Source organism: Amblyraja radiata, chromosome 23 (genome assembly GCF_010909765.2).
Source record: "Amblyraja radiata isolate CabotCenter1 chromosome 23, sAmbRad1.1.pri, whole genome shotgun sequence".
Taxonomy (NCBI): domain Eukaryota; kingdom Metazoa; phylum Chordata; class Chondrichthyes; order Rajiformes; family Rajidae; genus Amblyraja; species Amblyraja radiata.
Window position 1 is genome coordinate 28,533,638 of NC_045978.1, and position 19,505 is coordinate 28,553,142.

At 40.5% G+C, this 19,505-nt stretch overlaps 1 protein-coding gene across 8 annotated transcripts in view; it reads right to left on the reverse strand.

Moving 5' to 3' along the window:
• The window catches only part of LOC116986401 (eyes absent homolog 1-like), a 216,486-nt gene that overhangs the window by 109,682 nt on the left and 87,299 nt on the right, over positions 1-19,505 (reverse strand). For all 8 annotated transcript variants that reach the window (XM_033041902.1, XM_033041899.1, XM_033041901.1 and 5 more), the window contains 3 exons: positions 10,068-10,133; positions 7,101-7,167; positions 1,524-1,666 (listed from right to left, as the gene is read on the reverse strand). In XM_033041902.1, the coding sequence (XP_032897793.1) occupies positions 1,524-1,666; positions 7,101-7,167; positions 10,068-10,133 (276 nt within the window). The remainder of the gene's footprint in view (positions 1-1,523; positions 1,667-7,100; positions 7,168-10,067; positions 10,134-19,505) is intronic.

The window sequence follows — 19,505 nt, forward strand, 5'->3', positions numbered from 1 at the left end:
CAATAGGTGCAGGAGTAGGCCATTCAGCCTTCAAGCCAGCACTGCCATTCAATGTGATCATGGCTGATCATCTCCAATCAGTACCCCGTTCCTGCCTTCTCCCCATATCCCCTGACTCCGCTATCTTTAAAAGCCCTTTCTAGCTCTCTCTTGAAAATATCCAGAGAACCGGCCTCCACCGCCCTCTGAGGCAGAGAATTCCACAGACTCCCAACTCTCTGTGAGAAAAAGTGTTTCCTCGTCTCTGTTCTAAATGGCTTATCCCTTATTCTTAAATTGTGGCCCTCTGTTCTGGACTCCCCCAACATCGGGAACATGTTTCCTGCCTCTAGCATGTCCAAACACTTAATAATCTTATATGTTTCAATAAGATAACCTCTCATCCTTCCAAACTCCAGAGTATACAAGCCCAGCTGCTCCATTCTCTCAGCATATGACAGTCCCGCCATCCCGGGAATTAACCTTGTAAACCCACGCTACACTCCCTCAATAGCAAGAATGTCCTTCCTCAAATTAGGGGACCCAAACTGCACACTTGTGAATGTTTCACAATTCGAACTGTACGTGAACGTTTCTGTGCTTTGCGAAGGGACCAGAGCACCAGGAGGAAACCCACACGGTCACAGAGTAAATGTGCAAACTCCACACGGACAGCATCAGAGGTCAGGATCGAATCCAGGTCTCCGGCGCTTTGAGGTAGCAATTCTAGGAAAGAGAAATGATTGGCAAACGGAGGCCTGCAGCAGCAAGGCCATAAGGCAGTGCCAACCATGATACCTACACCTGGTCTGTGGGGAGAGTGCCAGCCATTTTATTTGATGTCATGAGGCTGGTAGCCCTCAAACTAAAGTGTTTTGGAAAACAAACATTATAATCAATGGTTATTGCTGGTGCTTAACTGGGGCAAATTACTTTTTATAAAATGATCTCAGCTTTGAATGTACAGCCTCAGATGTTTTCTATGTAAATAATGTTTCCCTACTTTAGTCCCAACTGGCCAACACCTTATCTTGAGATTACATTGTAACATGAAATTACAGATGGTACACAAAATTGCTGGGGAAACTCAGCGGGTGCAGCAGCATCTATGGAGCGAAGGAAATAGGCGACGTTTCGGGCCAAAACCTTCTTCAGACTGATGGGGGGTGGGGCTACTCACACCCCATGAAACTACAGATGCTGGTTTACAAAAAAAAAAAAAAAATCACAAAATGATTTTGTGATCAGATAATCACAAACAAAATCACATCAGAATTTCACTGTTCCGTTTTCAGTACATGTTAAACACTCTTGGCTCTTCGTGCTGAAGTAACTAAGCGGGCGAGGCAGCACTGAAGAAGGGTCCCAACTGGAGATTATGTTTCTTGATATTCTTCCGTATGACCAGAATATAATACAGAACACATTTATATATTTTATGGGTACATTTAAAATCTTTATCCAATGCGTTGCATTATGACTGACTGTAAATGATTTATAACAAATGCATTGTGTCCTGTTTGTCCAAATGGGACCGTACTCACTGTAGGACGGTAATCCATAGGGTTGACTTGGTGGCGGGTAGGTAGCATAAGCAGCAGCTTGCTGAATCCCTGCAGAGTACTGAGCTTGTCCATAGGCAGCCATGCCGTGGAGGGAAGGCGCAGGAATAATGTGGGGGTATGATCTAAGTGGGATAAATAAATGATTAATAAATCAATGATTACAAAGACCATAGAATATAGATCAGTGCGGAACAGGAATGGGCCCTTCGGCCTACAATGTTTGTGCTAAACATGATGCCTAACTGAACAGATCTCAAATGGCTGCAAGTGATCCGTATCCCTCCATTCCCTCCACATCCATGTGCCTATTTAAAAGCTTCTTAAACCCCACTATCATATCTGTCTCAACCACAACGTTCCAGTCCATAACCACTCCCTGTGTAAAAAACTAGCCCCACACATCTCCATGAAACTCCACTTTCATCAGAACTGGGGAATAGATTTAGAGATGAAGCAAATGTGTAACGGTGGAGCAGAGAGAACATCAAAAAAAGGTCTATGACAGGGAGGAGGGCAACGGGGTTTAAACAACTAAAGAAATGAGGAGTGGTGTTAAAAAGGCATTCGTTTGTCATTTACATTGCCATTGGATGCTTTATTTTAGGCTTTGGAGGTACAGTGTATTGTATAGTATTGTATAGAATAGTATTATCTGGTTTGATTGGATAGCATGCTAACAAAAGCTTTTCACGCTACACGTGACAATAACAAACCAAGATACAAGGAACTGCAGATGTTGGTTTACAAAAAAAGAGACAAAGCGCTGGAGAAACTCAGCAGGCAGGCAGCATCTCTGCAGAAGATCTATAGTTCCTGTTTCGGGCCAGACCCTTCTTCAATACCAACTAATATCAATACCTCCAGAAGCAAACATGGAAAAATGCTCTTCCCATTTCCATATTGACCTCTCTCTCCTGGGCCTCCTCCATTGCCAGTGTGAGGCCACACTCTAACTGGAGGAGCAGCACCTCATATTCCATGAGTAGCTTACAACCCAATGGTATGAATTTGAATTTGAATTCTCGAATTTTAGGTGAACAACCCCCTCCCCAATTCCTCCCTTCTCTCCCCTGTACTCCACCTGGATGCCCACTCATTTCTCTCTTTACCCTTGCCCCTGTTCCCTTACACCTACATTCCTTCATCCAGCCTCACATTTCATTCCTTTTCTATCCTTTCCTCCATAAATCACACTTTTTGACTTTTCATCTCTGGGCTTTGTCCAGCCAGTTAAAAACCTCCCTCATCTGGATCCACCTATTACTTGACAGGCCTTGTCCCACCCCAGCTCTCTTTGAACTTACAGCCCCCCCCCCCCACCACCCCACCCCCCCCAACTACTGCAAACAGTCTGAAGAAGGGCCCCGACTCAACATGTCACCTATCGATATCCTCCAGAGGTGCTGCCCGACCCGTTGAGTTACTGCAGCACTTTGTGGCACTTTTTTTTGTTTATCACTCTCATCTTCAAGAACCAAGGAACTGATATCTTCAACAAGGCATTGGACCCAGCAATGTTGGGTATCTCAGTTGTTGAACATGTTCCTTCAATGTCCAAAGAGGTGTCTATGGTGCACACAGTAAAATCTGCAGGTTCCCATGTTTGCGAGGGAATGAGTTTGCTTGGGCAGCGAACATTAATTGGAGCAGTAAGATCATGGTGCCATGAATACAAATTGTTGAGTCGACACAAACAGCAGCCATTTTGAAGTGTTAGATTCCAGACTACAGGTTCCAAACCTCACACAGCTGAACATATGTTTGAGCACAACAAGGACCCCCAGCAGGGCTATTTAGAGGGATTATCAACCACATACAGGTTAGTTGCTAATTGATCACTTGTGGCTGCCGCTACCATAAAACGTGTGTCTGGTGCTCTTTGTAATTGTTTCAAGTTACTGATGTCTACAGGGAGTACAATGGCAGGCGTTGAAAGACTATTTCCTGACTTCAAGGTTTCTGCACAAACCAATTTCCCCCAACAAGGGCTCCATTAGTAGTAATTCCCCTTGGAGTACAGAATGAACAGGCCTCATAGAGAGCAAGCCCAGCTGCTGGAAAGGGCTGGGAGAGATGGGGGAGATGGGGCGTAGATAGGTTCAGGAGCATTCAGTTGGAAACCGTCCTCGTGCATCCTGTGCAGGGAGAAAGTTTTCAGTTTGGGACCCTTCTTCAGACTGGAGGTGGGTCCCAACCTGAAACATCACATATCCATGTTCTACAGAGATGCTGCCTGACCAGCTGAGTTACTCCAGCACTTTGTGTCCCTTTATGCTCTATGTAAGGTTGTGCATATGGTAGCTGGTACACACAGCATCTGCTTTGTGCCAGTAGTGGAGGAAATGAATGCTCAGGGAAGTTGGTCGGAAGCAGTCAAGAAGACTAGTTGTCTTTTATTTCATTGAGCTCCCCGAGTCTAATTGAAGCTGTACTCAAGAGAGAGTCAAGAGAGTTGAGAGAGAGAGAGCCAAGGGTCTATTTCTTCTTTTGTTTAGATTGTAAAGCTATAGCCTGGAAACAAGTCTTATGGCCCACCGAGACCGCCCCAACCAGCGATCACCCCATTGTGTTCCCCAAAAAACTAGCACTACCCAACACATTCGGAACAATTTACAATTTACAGAAGCCAATTAACCTACAAACCTGTACATCTTTGGAGTGTGGGAGGAAACCGGAGTACTCAGACAAAAGCTACGCGGTCACACGGAGAACGTACAACTACGTACAGACAACACGCATAGTCAGGACGCGAGATGCAACTATTCGAGAATGGACCATGCCAAGGGTAACATGAGCTTTCCAGCTTGAGTAGATAGACACAAGAAGAAATAGACCACTGCCATTTTATTTTTCCTCCAACATCTGACCAGCTATAGTCTGTTGATATCTGACAGAAAAGATACATGGACCTCTCCTCTATGTAAGGTTTTTACAGAATACTGTTTTTTGCTAGCCAGACCTTCATTGCAGTATTCAAAACAGTAGATTGCACACTTTCCCCATTGTACCATTCTTCTGTTTTAGTGTCCAGTTTCTTTGCAGAGTGACCACTTCAGGCTAGCCTTAAAGGGTTGGCTGACTTTAAGTAGAGCCAGACTCTCAAGATATAAAGCCCCCTGCTGATCCATACAGTCATGGAATAGTGTGCTCGGATCCTGAAGTCATGGGCTGAGCAGTCAACATGACGTTGGCATGCTCCTTGCATTAAAATCAACGGGCAGGGGTTAATCAAACATCAGGATCACATTTTGAGGGACTATTGAATTTAGCCCCCCCAAGTGTTGCTTGAAGTGTCTGAGTTTGATTCCAGAAAATTCTGCACGGCAATAAAAAAACCGAGACCTGGAGTAACAATAATAGGAATAGACTCAAATGAAGAGTAAGTAATGAAACAAGAAATTGATTTTGTTCAGAGGCAGATGTTAGGAATATAGAATACAAGAAATATGTTTGAACTGAATTGGTGTTAAAATGGGGGATAAAAATGACAAAATGGGGAATAAATTGGAATGGAAGAATACATGCAAATAATAAATATTGTTTTTATACTGAGTAAAGATGACCTACAAAATAATTTATGGCCCTTCGCATTTATGATGTGATCTTGTTGGCTGTAATCTAGGAGTACTCACATGATTAAACAAACCATTACAATGTTAAACAGTTCTATGACTAGCATTTTTTTAAAGACAGAGGATAAAAACATTACACATAGATAAAATTAGTTTTTAGGACCACATAATCTGCAAATTGGTAACATTATGTATACTATTAAAAACCAACCTTAGACCTTTTATAATACAGTTAGATTTCAGTTTCTTTTCCAGAAAGACTACTGTGCAACACCCAAGCTTGTCAATTCAACTGGTTTCTCTTGATTCTATGGAGGAAGCTGCAAACAGCGCAACTTGAGGGAACTTGAGAGATTCAAGAGAGTTGTGAATCTGTGAAATTCTCTGCAACAGAAGGCAGTGGAGGCCAATTCACTGGATGTATTCAAGAGAGAGTTAGATATAGTTCTTAGGGCTAAAGGAATCAAGGGATATGGGGAGAAAGCAGGAACGGGGTACTAATTCTGGATGATCAGCCATGATCAAATTGCCTTGAAGGGCCGAATGGCCTCCTCCTGCACCTATTTTCCATGTTTCTAACTTATTGAATGGGACAATCACTGACAGCATCTTGAGGACTTCATTAACGGACACACTCATAAAAGTCCCAAATTTGCTGGCAGTTCCATGGAGAAGGAATGACAAATAGTTGTAATATTGCTATAATCCCCATTGCAAAATTCAAACAATAAGGGAAAAAGAATCATGAAAATGTGCATAAGAAGGAGTCTGAAGAAGGGTCTTGACCCGAAACGTCACCCATTCCTTCTCTCCAGAGATGCTGCCTGTCCTGCTGAGGTACTCCACCATTTTGTGTCTGTGAAAATGTGTGTTGTAATGTAACAAGGAAAGGGAGGAACTGCAGATGCTGGTTTACATCAAAGATAGACACAAAATGCTGGAGTAACTCAGTTGGACAGGCAGCATCTCTGGAGGGAAGGAAAGGGTGACGTTTCAGGTCGAGACCCTTCTTCAGACTGAAAGGAAGATAGTTGACTATTTCCTGAACTGAAGCATTTGGAGCTTGATAACATAGTGTTGGCACCTCTACAGCTGACACATTACATGTAGCTGAAAAACGGCAACATATGTCCAAACTCATTTTAATGTAAAAGTATAGACCTTTAGCCTTAGGCTGATATATGAGAGAGTCACCTAATATAAATACATATAGTATAGTGGAGTGTTCACATTCTGTGAATTGAACAGGTAAGTTGGAATTGTTTGGTCTTGGTTATTTTCTGGAAAGTGTGGCATGGATTTTGTGGAGAAATCATTCGTTGGATTAGCCAATGCATAATATTTTAAAAAAGCATGGGATATAAAGATTACGCTGATAGCTGAGGCTAACTATGTCAAACTTTCAAGTCACTCTGCAAAAATAGCTCATAGTACCAAAATGAAAATGGCCTGAGGTAAACACTTGTCATTGCTTTGCAAATGACAAGCATGAGGGTTTAAAAAGCATGAGGGTTATACAATAGACTGGTGGTCTGTTTTGCCAAGTAACTGTCTTGTCAAATTCAGTCTAATGGTGACAAGCCACAGTGCTGATGACATGTTAATATCTTTCTTTAAAATATAAAAGTGTATTATCACCTAGTTTCTCTGTTTGTATCCCTTCATTGTCACGTCCACATTCAATAATGGACTCCACCTTTCTTGGATCATACCATTCAGTCTTCTGTACCATTTCATACCTCTAGTTTCCCACTCCCCTGACTCTCAGTCTGAGGAAGGATCTCGACCTGAAATGCCATCTATTTCTTTTCTCTGACATGTTACCTGACCCCCTGAGCTACTCCAGCATTTTGTGTCTATCATCACCTCATTAGTTGGATACAGTAGTAGATAACTAGTTAGCAGTAAATGGAGACATAAAATTGAGAAGAGGTGAAATAATACGATCCAAATTAAAACAAAACATTATTAAAATGTAACTTACTTTGATGTATAAATCTGGGGTGAAAACTGATGGGGTTGCCTTTTACTGAAGATATCACTTCTATTAGCTGTAGGAAGCAAAACACTATGCAAATAAATGGCAGATAACAAAGTTACAACAAATTTAGAATTAATAGACTGCAACATTTGATCATGCAATATCCTTTTTATGGCATAAATTATAGTATCAATTGATATTTATTGTCATGTTGTATAGTATACTTTAACATGTGATTAGTTTACACAAAGTGCTAATTATTCATGAAAAAAATGTCATATAAACTGGAGAGACACAGTCCAGAGCCACATCCTTCAAGAATTTGTAATCATAAATGATTGCAAACTTAATTTTTAAAGAGATTTTAATCTTACTTTACACCTTAACCTGGTGGTTAAGGTAATGTTTAGGGTTATGTCTGTAGATATTTCAGATTTTATGTTTAATTAAATGTTTGCTAATGATTCATTTGACAACCAACTGTTATTACAGCGTTAAATTAAATAATCTATCAGTACTAACCCCACTAATGAACAATCCCGCGTTCAAACCATCTCTCATCGACAAAACATATCAACAATGGGGTAGACTGGGGATTAGGAAAGTAGGGGATATGTATGAATTGGGCAAACTGTTATCATTTCAACATTTAAAATTAAAATTTAAACTGAAGGATAATCAATATTTTAAATATATACAGATATGTGACTTTATGAAGAAATATATACATAGATTTCAAACTATATTTTTAGACCCTTTAGAAGCAATGAATATTAAGGCTGATTCACAAAAACTAATATCATACTTTTATAATAATATATTAAATAGAGAATTACCCTCAACAGAAGCACTAAGAGAAGATTGGGAACATGAGCTAATGATAAAGATCTCGAAGGATAGATGGGAAAAGTATCTGATGAACACACATAATTGTTCTATTAATGCAAGACATAATTTAATTCAATTCAAATTATTACATAGACTATATTATTCAAAAACGAGATTGAATAAATGTTATCCAAACGTCTCTCCCAGATGCGATAAATGTTTGTTTCAAAACGCTAATATAACACATTCATTTGTAGGATGTACAAAGTTGAATACATTTTGGAGCGATATATTTGATATATTTACAAAGCTTTTTAAGTCCACCATAGAACTTAAAACGGAATGGATTATATTTGGAATAATAGTAGAAGATATCAATTTAAATAAAGACCAAAAGTTTTTTTAAATTATGGGTTAATAATTGGAAAGAAATTGATACTTAAATTTTGGAAAAATACAACCATACCAACTGTTAAAATGTGGATTAGGAATATGATGGACATAGCACGCCTTGAAGAAATGAGACTCCGACTAATAGATAAATATGACCAATTCTTAAGGAGTTGGTCTCCTTTCATCGACTTTTTGGAATCATGTGATGCAGCGGTACCATAAGGATTGCTGATTTCAGTTCATGCCGCGGATAGATCTACATCTCCGAATACAGATTTGAAAAATTCTCTTTTAAGGGGCCTTCTCTCCTATTTCTACTTTCTACTTTTTCTTTTTTTATATATACACACTTCACGTTTTTCTATTCTCTACCATCTATTTTCCCCCCTTTTCCCCTTTCTATTGTTTTCTTTTTCTTGTCTTACTTCCCTTCTCAAAACATAAAAGTAGAGGTTGTACATAGAATGGATTATGGTATGACATAGTTGGCACCTAAAATTAGGTTCCACTGTACTGTTTTGTACTGTATTAACTTCTAATAAAATAAACAAACAAACAAAAAAAAAAACTGTTATTACAGCGTCAGTATCATCATCACAAAAAACATGAGAACATATGGCATAATGATAATCAAAAGTTGACACCTGTAACTAAGATGTGGTAGCCTTTTGTGAATATGAAGCATATCTAAATAGTTTGATGCTTCTTCATATTTACCTTTTCAATAAAGTACTATATTTTTATGCTGCCATTGCAAAATATATCATTTACATCTTCACAATAATCATCTCAAAATATAATTTTCTGGTAGGATTATAATGCACACATATACGTGATAATATTAAAGATGAAAAGGCAATGCCTGCAAATCTCAGCAAATTTATATTGCTATGCAGAGACCACCCTCTACTGCATATCTTTGGTGATGTGCAAATTATGGGCTGGATAGTCTCCTTTTGTGTTGCAACCTTCTGGGGACGATCAGCCATGATCACAATGAATGGCGGTGCTGGCTCGAAGGGCCAAATGGCCTCCTCCTGCACCTATTTTCTATGTTTCTATGTTTCTATGATCCTATGACTTTTGTTTCCAGTTTGCAAACTCAGAGCAGACCTTCTGAGGAAGGATTCCAAACCGCAGTAGCATTTTTGTTATTTTCCCCTTTGTTATCAGACTTCTGAATGGTTCTTCCATAAGCTATGGTAGAGTCCTGATTTTCTAACCTCATTGCGATCATTGGACTTTAACTCTGGAACTGTTATGTTTACAATGCTGATATTCTGTACTTGTGTTTGGCTTGATTATATTCATGTACAGTATTATCTAATTTGTTTGGATAGCATGCAAACAAAATATTTTCCACTGTATATCGGTCACGTGACAATAATAATCTAAATCTACATCTGTCCATTCACTGTGTGAAAGTTGCCTGGCTTGCTGTTCCTCCAGTCTTTCAATTTTTTTGTTCAACACCTCCTGCAACATGCACCAAGAGAGATCACCATGCTACCTAACTGCAAAAGACCTGCCCAAGTTGTGCAGCAGTAAAAATAATTTTCTCTCCCATGTGTAAGGAGGACATTACCAATGTGTAAATGGAGAGGGTGAGCTGACCTGATGAATAAATAAAGACTCTTCTATCTAACAAATGTAGTCGTTCTTAAACCAATGACTTCTGGTTTGATTTATCACTCTGCAGCACATAGTGAATAAATGCAAATATCAACCTGGGACTAATAGTAAACATACCTGGATTGGAGAGGTGTTCCAAGGTTGTTGTTGTAAGCTCACTGATGCTCATTGACTCTGATTTGTCTGAAAAGAAAACATTAACTTTTACTGCACATTGAATAAACAGTTGTGTACAGGGCTGCTGAATGAACAGCAGCGTATTGGGCTATTGAATAAACTGCAGTGCATAGAGTTGTGAGGCAACAAAGTCTACAGAAAGACTGAAAGAAACTTTCAGTTTATAGAACAATTTTTTTACTTCCATTTAAGACACCTGAAATGTGTAAACAAATATGAATTCCTCTCTTTTCCTGTGTTTACCTTTATGTTTGATTTGCTCTTTATTTTTCACATATTTTGAAGGCAGGATAACAAGAAAGTGGCAATATAAATATATCTTTAAGCATTACTTTCACTCTTCCCCTTCCATTTACAAAGTTGTCTTCTGAATTTAATTTTTTTCTCATTTATCTCTCCAGAAGAACAATTCACCTAAAATACATTTATAATAATTGGTTGCATATGAGATGAATAATGTAGCAGAATAGAATCCAAATTAGTGCAATTTTACTTATTGTCTAAAACTCTGAATTCAATATATTCGCTTTTCCCGTTGTCCACTTGCACAATTGTAAATACCTACAGATACTTTTTTATGAATTCTCTCATTTATTTGTTCTAACATCAAAAGAATCATGGAATACTGAATTCATGCCATACTGCATACCATTCATATAGTCTATGGTATAAAGGTTATGTTTTGGGAGTTACAATGAACCGCAGATGTTGGTTTACATTAACAAAAACACACAATATGCTGGAGTAACAGCAGGTCAGGCAGCATCTCTGGAGGGCATGGGTAGGCGACATTTCGGGTCGGGACCCTTTCTACAGACTGATTTGGAGTAATCTTCCGCAGAGCTAAAAACAAGCTCTGCTACCTTTTTGCCGTGTATTCATTGTATTTATTAAACAGGGCGAAATATGGGCAGAAATATGACAGAAATTGGGGCAGAATATCAAAGAAATCATAATAAAATCCAGAAGCAATCACTTACAATCCTAAGCTGTGATTTTTGCCTTTAGGGTTTCTCTTTGGCAGAAGAATCAAAGGAACACCAAAAGAATTGGAGCAATGGCTGTTTATCCCATTATTTCTGAGTTTTGGCAGCTCTTCTGCCGATGGTCTGGAAAGCAAGTGAGAGAACACCTGCAGATATGCCTCAAAGCAGTGGATTACTCCTGTCACTGGCGCTGTGCAGGTAAGTAAGTAAATCGCGGGTCAAAATGCTAACGGAAGAAGAACTCAACCGAAGAATTGGAGTAACAATAAATTGGCCAAGTCTCAATTTTTGCAAAACTGGTTCATAATGCTTTCAATGGGGAACATAAAAATATTTCACAACATGGACGATAGCCATTTAGCCCAGCACACCTGGCTAACACTCTGAAATGCTATCCAGTTAATCTATGTAGCCACTTCTAGCTTAAAAACTTGCTTGATTCTACATGTACATCTGAGTCTGATAAAACTGCCAGGATATGGAATGTCCTGTGTTTAAAAAGAAATAAAATCCAAACCTCTCTCATCATTCTTTGATGATAATCTTATTTCACAAATTACAAGGAAGGGATTAAAATTCATAACCTGTGTCCCCTTTATCTTTTAACATCGGCTGCACACTATCATACCTGTGCACGATTAAATACGTTCAGCATTGTCCCTTTGCTTTTATAAAATGTAATCAATGATTTCCTGCCTTTAAATGGCTGTTTGGCATATATTTTCAATCCAGTATTTGGGCATAACATTGACTGGTCCACCATTAGAGTCATAGAGTCATACAGCATGGAAACAGGCCCTTCGGCCCAACTTGTCCATGCCAGCAAAGATATTGCATCTAACCTAGTCCCATTTGCCTGTGTTTTGCCCATATCCTTCTAAACCTTTCCTATCCATGTACCTGTCCAAGTGTCTTTCCAATTCTTTTATGGTATCTGCTTAACTACCTTCTCAGGAAACTCATTTCAGATACCCACCACCCTCTGGAAACTGCTTGGTATTACTTTCCATTGATGTCACTGTGGTTTATACACTGGGTGACTGGTCTACAGTGCAGTTTTATAACATGGTCGGTGAGTTGAAAAATGATGCAATTTTAGGGTAAAATCAGGTTAGAGTGCGACAGTGAAAAATGTAGAGGCATCACTAATCATAACAGGTGAAGGCTTCCGCAGAAGTGTTGGAAGGAGAATTATAAGAACACAACTTTTCAATGCAAAAGGCTACAAAATGGTTTGCTGTATCTGATTGTCCATCACTGCACCCAAGGCGTTTTGATTACCAATTAAGAAGTGTGCCCCTTTCTGGATCTTATTAATTTGGAAATAGGGACTTTGAGCAGACACTTTGTTTTATATAGAGAGTAGTGAGAACCTGGAACATGATACCAGGGGTGGTGGTGCAAGCAGATACGATAGTGGTATTTAAGAGGCTTTTAGATAACACATGGATATGCAGAGAATTGAGGATATGGATCACAAGTAGGCAGAGATTAGTTTAACTGGGCACCATGTTCATTGTAACTCTACTTCAACATACTGGTGCATATGAGAATAAACTCGACTGAACTAAAATTACTAACAAAAAAAATGGCTAATGTAGACTCTTAAAATGCAGATCTTAACTTCCATTTCTGTCTGTTTTTGCCACAGATTTATACAAATACTGAGCAGAGAGAGTTTGATGCAATCGTCTTGTGCTGGTTAATTTTCAGATGGCTTGTTCTTGGTCCTGCTGTAAAAGAGTGCATTGAGCAAAGAGGGACCTTGCAGTAATAGTTGCATCATCTGAACTGGACCACAGTTTAGAGTACTTAGAAGCAAAGTGGTGGGAATTCTTTCCTTGACCCATTTTCAAATGTCATCGATAGGCACGAGTGAAGTGCCGGAAGACTGGCGAGTCACTGATGTTTTGGCATTATTTAGGAAAAGCTGCAAGGAAAAGCTGGGAACTACAAACCGGTGAGTACAACATCAATAGTGGGCCAGATATTGGGGGGTGTTCCAAGAGATAGGATCTACAAGCTTTGGAAAGGGAAAGGTTAATTAGGGTTTGTCAGCATGACTTTGTAGAGGTGAAGAAGTGACAAATAAGATTCATGAGGGCTGTGAAGAAGATATTGTCTACCTGGGCTTCAGCAAGGCCTTTGACAAGGTGCCGTATGCTAGGCTGGTCTGGAAGGTTACATCACATGGTATCCAGGTTGAGCTAGCCTATTGGATACAAAATTGGCCCTACAGTAGAAAACAGAGGGTGGCGATAGAGGGTTGCTTTTCTCGACTGGAGGCCTGTAACAAGTGGCGTTCCACAGGGATTGGTGCTGGGACCACTGTTGTTACTTAAATTAATGATCTGGATGAGAATGGAGGTGGCAAGGTTAATAAGTTTGCAGATTACACTAAAATCAGTGGCATAGTGGACAGTGTTGAAGGTTATCCAAGATCACAATAGGACCATGATCAACTGGGCCAATGGACTGAGAAATGACAGATGGAGTTTAATTTACATCAACGTGAGGTATTGCATTTTGATAGGATAAACCACCGCAAGACCTTTGCAGTAAATGGTAGGGTCCTCAGGAGTTTTGTAGAACAGATAGACCAGGGGCTGCATTTCCATGGAGGTGGACAGAATAGTGAAGAAGGCGTTTGACATGCTTGCCTTCATCAGTCACAGTATTGAGTGCTTAGTTTAGTTTAGAGATATATCACAGAAACAGGCCCCTCGGCCCACTGAGTCCCCTCCTCACACCAGCACTATCCTACACACTAGGGACAATTTACAATCTTTACCAAAGCCAATTAACCTACAAGCCTATACATCTTTGGAATGTGGGAGGAAATCAGAGCACCGAGGGAAAACCAATGCGGTCACAGGAAGAACGTACAAACTCTGCAGAGGCAGCACCCGTAGTCAGGATCGAACCTGGGTCTCTGGCGCTGCAAGGCAGCAACTGTACTGCCCCTGCACCCGTAACTTGAGTTAGGTTGTCATGTTACAGCTGTACACGACATTGGTAGGGTCATATTTGGAGCACTATGTGCAGTTCTGGTCACCCAATGAAAAAGAGAATGTCATTAAATTGGAGGGGGTGCTGAACAACTAACAAGGATATTACCAGGTGTGGAGGGTTTGAGCGATAAGGAGAGGTCGCACAAGCTGGAGCGAAGGAGACCGAGGGGTGACCTTATATAGGTTTACAAAATTACTTGCGACACAGATAAGGAAAACGATAAGGATAGCCACGGTATTTTCCCCAAGAGTAAGGGAGTCAAAAACTATAGCGCAAAGGTTAGGGTGAGAGGAGAAAGATTCAAAAGGGACCCGTGGGGCAACCTTTACACACAGAGAGTGATGCAAACATGGAATGAGTTGCCAGAAGAAGTGGTGGATGCAGGTATAATTGTAACATTTAAAAGACACTTAGACATGGATATGAAAGGTTTGGAGGGATATGGGCTAGGCATAGGTAAATGGAACTACCATTGTTAAAGCAGCTTGGTCGGCACTGACAAGAGGGGTCGAAGGGCCTGTTCCATGTTGTACAATTCGTTTGCATGATTTAAATCCTAACTCTGGGATGGGTCAATCATTATATTCCAGCACAACTGACCGCCTGATTGTGCAATCAACATTCAGATTTTAATCATATATCTGGTGGTTTAAATTCATTATACAACAGTGAAGTATTTTTGTCTGGTGCCAACAACCTCTGATTAACCTTTTTATAACAAAGACATGCATTGTACCTGTGGAAACTTGTCCAACTAGCTCTGCTGCTAATAAGTCTTTGAAAAGATTTTTACATTTTTTTACTTCCCTTTTCTCAATAAAGGAACAAATTGGATAGAAAATTGGCTGGGTAATCGGAGGGTGCAGGCTGTAGGTTGTTTTTGTGATTGGAAGCCTGTGACCACAGGTTACACAAGTCATTATTAGGAACTTTACTGTTTGTTATATATTGGAAAGACACAAAATGCTGGAAAAATTTGGCATTTCGGGTCAGGACCCTTCTTCAGACTGAAGGAGTGCCCCGACCAGAACTGTCAACTCTCCATGTTCTCCAGGGATGCTGCCTGACCCAAGGAGTTACTCCAGCATTTTGTGTCTTTTCTTCATAAACCAGCATCTGCAGTTCCATGTGTGTGTATATATACAGTATATATATTATGCACAGAAAACATGGATGTTCGTAGTGAAGTTGATATTGAAGAGGGGTAGACTTGGGCTACAGGGTGATATTGATTAATTGGGAAGAAGGGCAGGGCAATGTCAGATGGAATTTAATCCTGATAATTATGAGGTGAAGCTTTTTAAGTCATTCGCAATCAATGCTAGAGCACTAGAAAGTAATGAAGAAGAGAGACGTTGCTTTTACAAATCTAAGGATCTCTGAAGGTGGCAGTACAGGTAGATTAAATGTTTAAAGTGGCATATGGGATAATTGCCTTCATCGGCCCAGCATGAAACATTAGTGCAGGCACATCTGTATAAAACCTTGATTAGGCCACAAATGAATACTGTGTGTAGTTTTAGTTGCCATATCTATGGAGGAAGAGGGAATTCACTACGCTGTGGCCTGGGATGATAATTTATAAAGAGAGACTGGGGTGGAGGAATCTGAGGAGGGTTCCTGATGAAGGTATACAAATTATGAGCAGTATAGATAAGTAGGTTAAGTAGTAAAATAAAATTTCCCTGCAGCAGAGATGTCTAAAACCAGAGGGCAGTGGTTTTAGGTGTGAGGTAGAAAGTTTAGAAGGGATTTGTGGAACCACTTTCTTTATTGGAGGATTGTTGCAATCTGGAAGCCACCGCTAACGGGGGGGGGGGGGGGGGGGGGTGGGGGGGGTGGGGGGGGGGGTGGAGGGGGGTGGAAACAGAGACTTCCACAACATTTAAGCATCTGCTTGGTCCCTTGAATCACCGATGCGTTGAAAACATAAGACAAGTGCAGGAAAATTGAATTAGCATAGATTAGTACTAGATGTTCAGCATGGATATGGTGGCTGAAAAGCTTGTTTCTGTGTTGGTTGACTGTGATTTGCCATATCCAGCGAGACAGACACATTTATCGTTTTTGAATCAAATTGTGAAAAAGGAAACATAGAAACATAGAAAATAGGTGCAGGAGTAGGCCATTCGGCACTTCGAGCCTGCACCGCCATTCAATATGATCATGGCTGATCATCCAACTCAGTATCCTGTACCTGCCTTCTCTCCATACCCCCTGATCCCCTTAGCCACAAGGGCCACATCTAACATTATGGAATAACCATAATAATTAATCATCTATAGGTATGTATCAAAATGACAACAACACCGTATTGGATGCATCTTTCGATATCCCAACATCCATAAATGTCTACTAGTCTACTGGCTCCACTGTTTGCACCCTTGCACCTTGGTTGTTAGCACATCTTCCCCAGCCAACAATGGGCCATTATGGATTCCACCCGAAGGTCATCTGTTGCTGGCCCTGATTTACTGTGAAGATAGACACAAAAAGCTGGAGTAACTCAGTGGGACAGGCAGCATCTGTGGAGAGAAGGAATGGGTGACGTTTCGGGTTGAGCCCTTCTTCATGTCACCCATTCTTTCTCTCTAGAGATGCTGTCTGTACCGCTGAGTTGCTCCAGCTTTTTGTGTCTACCTTCGGTTTAAACCAGCATCTGCAGTTCCTTCCTACCCATACCTGATTTGCTCTGGCCTTTTCTCACCTCTTCCCCCTCTACATCCTGGAAATGAATACTTTATTGTCACATGTGACTAGGCACAGTGACATTCTTTGTTTGCATACACAATGTATACAAATAGCAGCCACCTATGGCACTGACAAAGTCACAAAGCACGCCGGCACCTTCTATTGGTCTCCCCCCCCTCCAGGTTTCCGACCCGAAACGTCAGCTATTCCTTTTCTCCAGAGATGCTGCCTGTCCCACTGAGTTACTCCAGCATTTTGTGTCTATCTTTGGTATAAACCAGCATCTGCAGTTCCTCCCTACACACACAATAATGTATTAGAGCCAATTAGTTACTAATGCCAGCTGCCAATTGCACATTGAAAACTTTCACAGCCGGTCGTGTGATAGTAACACAATCATTTGCTTCAGTGATGTGTTTAGGACAAATATTGACCAAGACACTGAGGGGGGGAGGGGGAGGGGGAGTGTATCCTTCATTGCCTGCCAAAGAGTAGCTGCAATATTTTATAGAACCTTGCAACAAGGAAGGCCATTCCGCCCACTGATCCTGCACCGCCTCATTGAAAACACTATTCAATTTGTCCCACTAATCTGCTTTTCAAGTCAGGTTGAATTGATCATCATAGACAATTATGGTAAGGTACAGTTGTAACAAAATTCTTGCTTGTAGCAGCATCACAAGCACATAAACTCAAACACATAACATACATTATATATAAATGATGCATAAAATTCTGCAACAGTGTAAAAGTGTGCATAAAAACAAGACATTAGTGCATGTAATCCAATGCTTATATTGTCTTTATATATGTAGTGTCAGCTATTGGAAATTACTATCTAATTTGTACTCCAGATTTCAAATCTGCATTCCAGATCATAACAGCACAGTTCTGCTTGTAGATCCAGGTTTGAGATTTCTGTTTGTCTCACATTTGAGTCATTTGTTAATTATCTCTAACCTGGATCCTCTGGTTAACAGGCTTCTGCCGAATGGAATAGGTCTTCCTTATTTACTCTAACAAAAACGTTTGTGATTTTGAACAGCTCAGCAAAATTCATTCATAGCATTCTTTCCTCTTTTGGCTAACAATCTCATCTTTTCTATTCAACCTCAACCCCCTCATTCCTGGGATCATTCTGACTAATCCCATCACCAAAGGTTTTGATATCCTACCCAAAATGTGTTGCCCAGATTGACAAACCAACCTGCCATAAAGTGCCCACAAGAAAATGGAAGCCTGGCTTCCCCTGTGTAGACCTGCCTCAGGCATCAACTCCAGTTCCCCATTGGCTCCTGAGCCTCAATCTTAAAAAAATGTATCTACTTCCTCTTTATATACCTCCAGTCATCTAGCCTCCGCAACCTTGTAGGCTAGAGAATTCCAGAGGTTCACCACCCTCTGCACAAAGAAAATGGTATAAAAATGTTCATGAAACAGGTAGCCAGGATGCTAACATACTACCATTTTTTAATATAGTTCCATGTCCTCCATCATCATGTTACTCTGATATTTATGACTGTTTTCTCTTCGGTTTCCTCCGGTTTGTAGGTTAATTTGCTTGGTATAAATGTAAATTGTCCCTCGAGTGTGTAGGACCGTGTGAATGTACGGAGATTGCTGGTCGGTGCGGACTCGGTGGGAACTAAAACTAAAATGGAGCACTTTTTGGCTTCACCCACTTCAGAGTTTTGCTTTCTGTGATGTTAATTTTGTTTCTTTCTCCACAATGGCAGCATTTTTTGATTTTATTATTGTTTTTTTTCCTCAATGTTCACCCCACCACTCACCTACACTGTCCTTCACTCATAGATCAGGGGGTTTATTCAAGCACCGTTCATTCACACAGGGTTATTTTAGTAAACATGAATTCATGAGTGCAAAGGTCATATGAGCAGAAATAGGCAATTTGTCCCATCGGCTCTGCTTCACTATTCAATCATGGCTGATCTACCTTTCCCTCTCAACCTCATTCTCCTGCCTTCTCCCCATAACCCTTGGCACCCTTAGTGATCGCTCACCCAAGCACCAGGGACAATTTACAGTGGCAAATTACCCCACCAACCCGCACATCCCTGACATGTAGGAGGAGACCTGGAGCACCTGGAGGAAACCTTTGGGGTCAAGGGTTAGTGTGCCAACTCCACACGTACAGTAGAGAACAGGATTGAACCTAGGTCGCTAGATCTGTGAGGCAGTGGCTGTTAGCTTGCGCCACTGAGCCACTCTAAATTCAATGCTCAACTACCAACAAGCAAATAGCAAAAAGCATTACAAAGAACATTGAACTGAACAGCACAAGAACAGGCCCTTCACCCCACAATGTCTGTGCGAACATGTTGCCAAGACCATCTCTTATCCACCTGTACGTAACCCATATCCCTCCATTCCCTGCGTATCCATATGCCTATTCAAAACTCTCTTAAATGCCACTATCGTATCTGCTTCATTTCTTGGTCAGCATGGATGAATTGTGCCAAAGTGCCTGTTTCCATGCTGTGTGACTCCATGAGGTTATATTATCCATATAAATGAAACATTTGCATTTACATTTAATGGTTTGCATTATTGCAGAGACAAATTCAGTTGTGGCATTCAAAAAGGATCTCCCATAAATATATGACAGGAAATAATTTGCAAGACTGTGAGAGGAGCACAAAAGAACAACGTGCTGGAGTCATTGGACAAA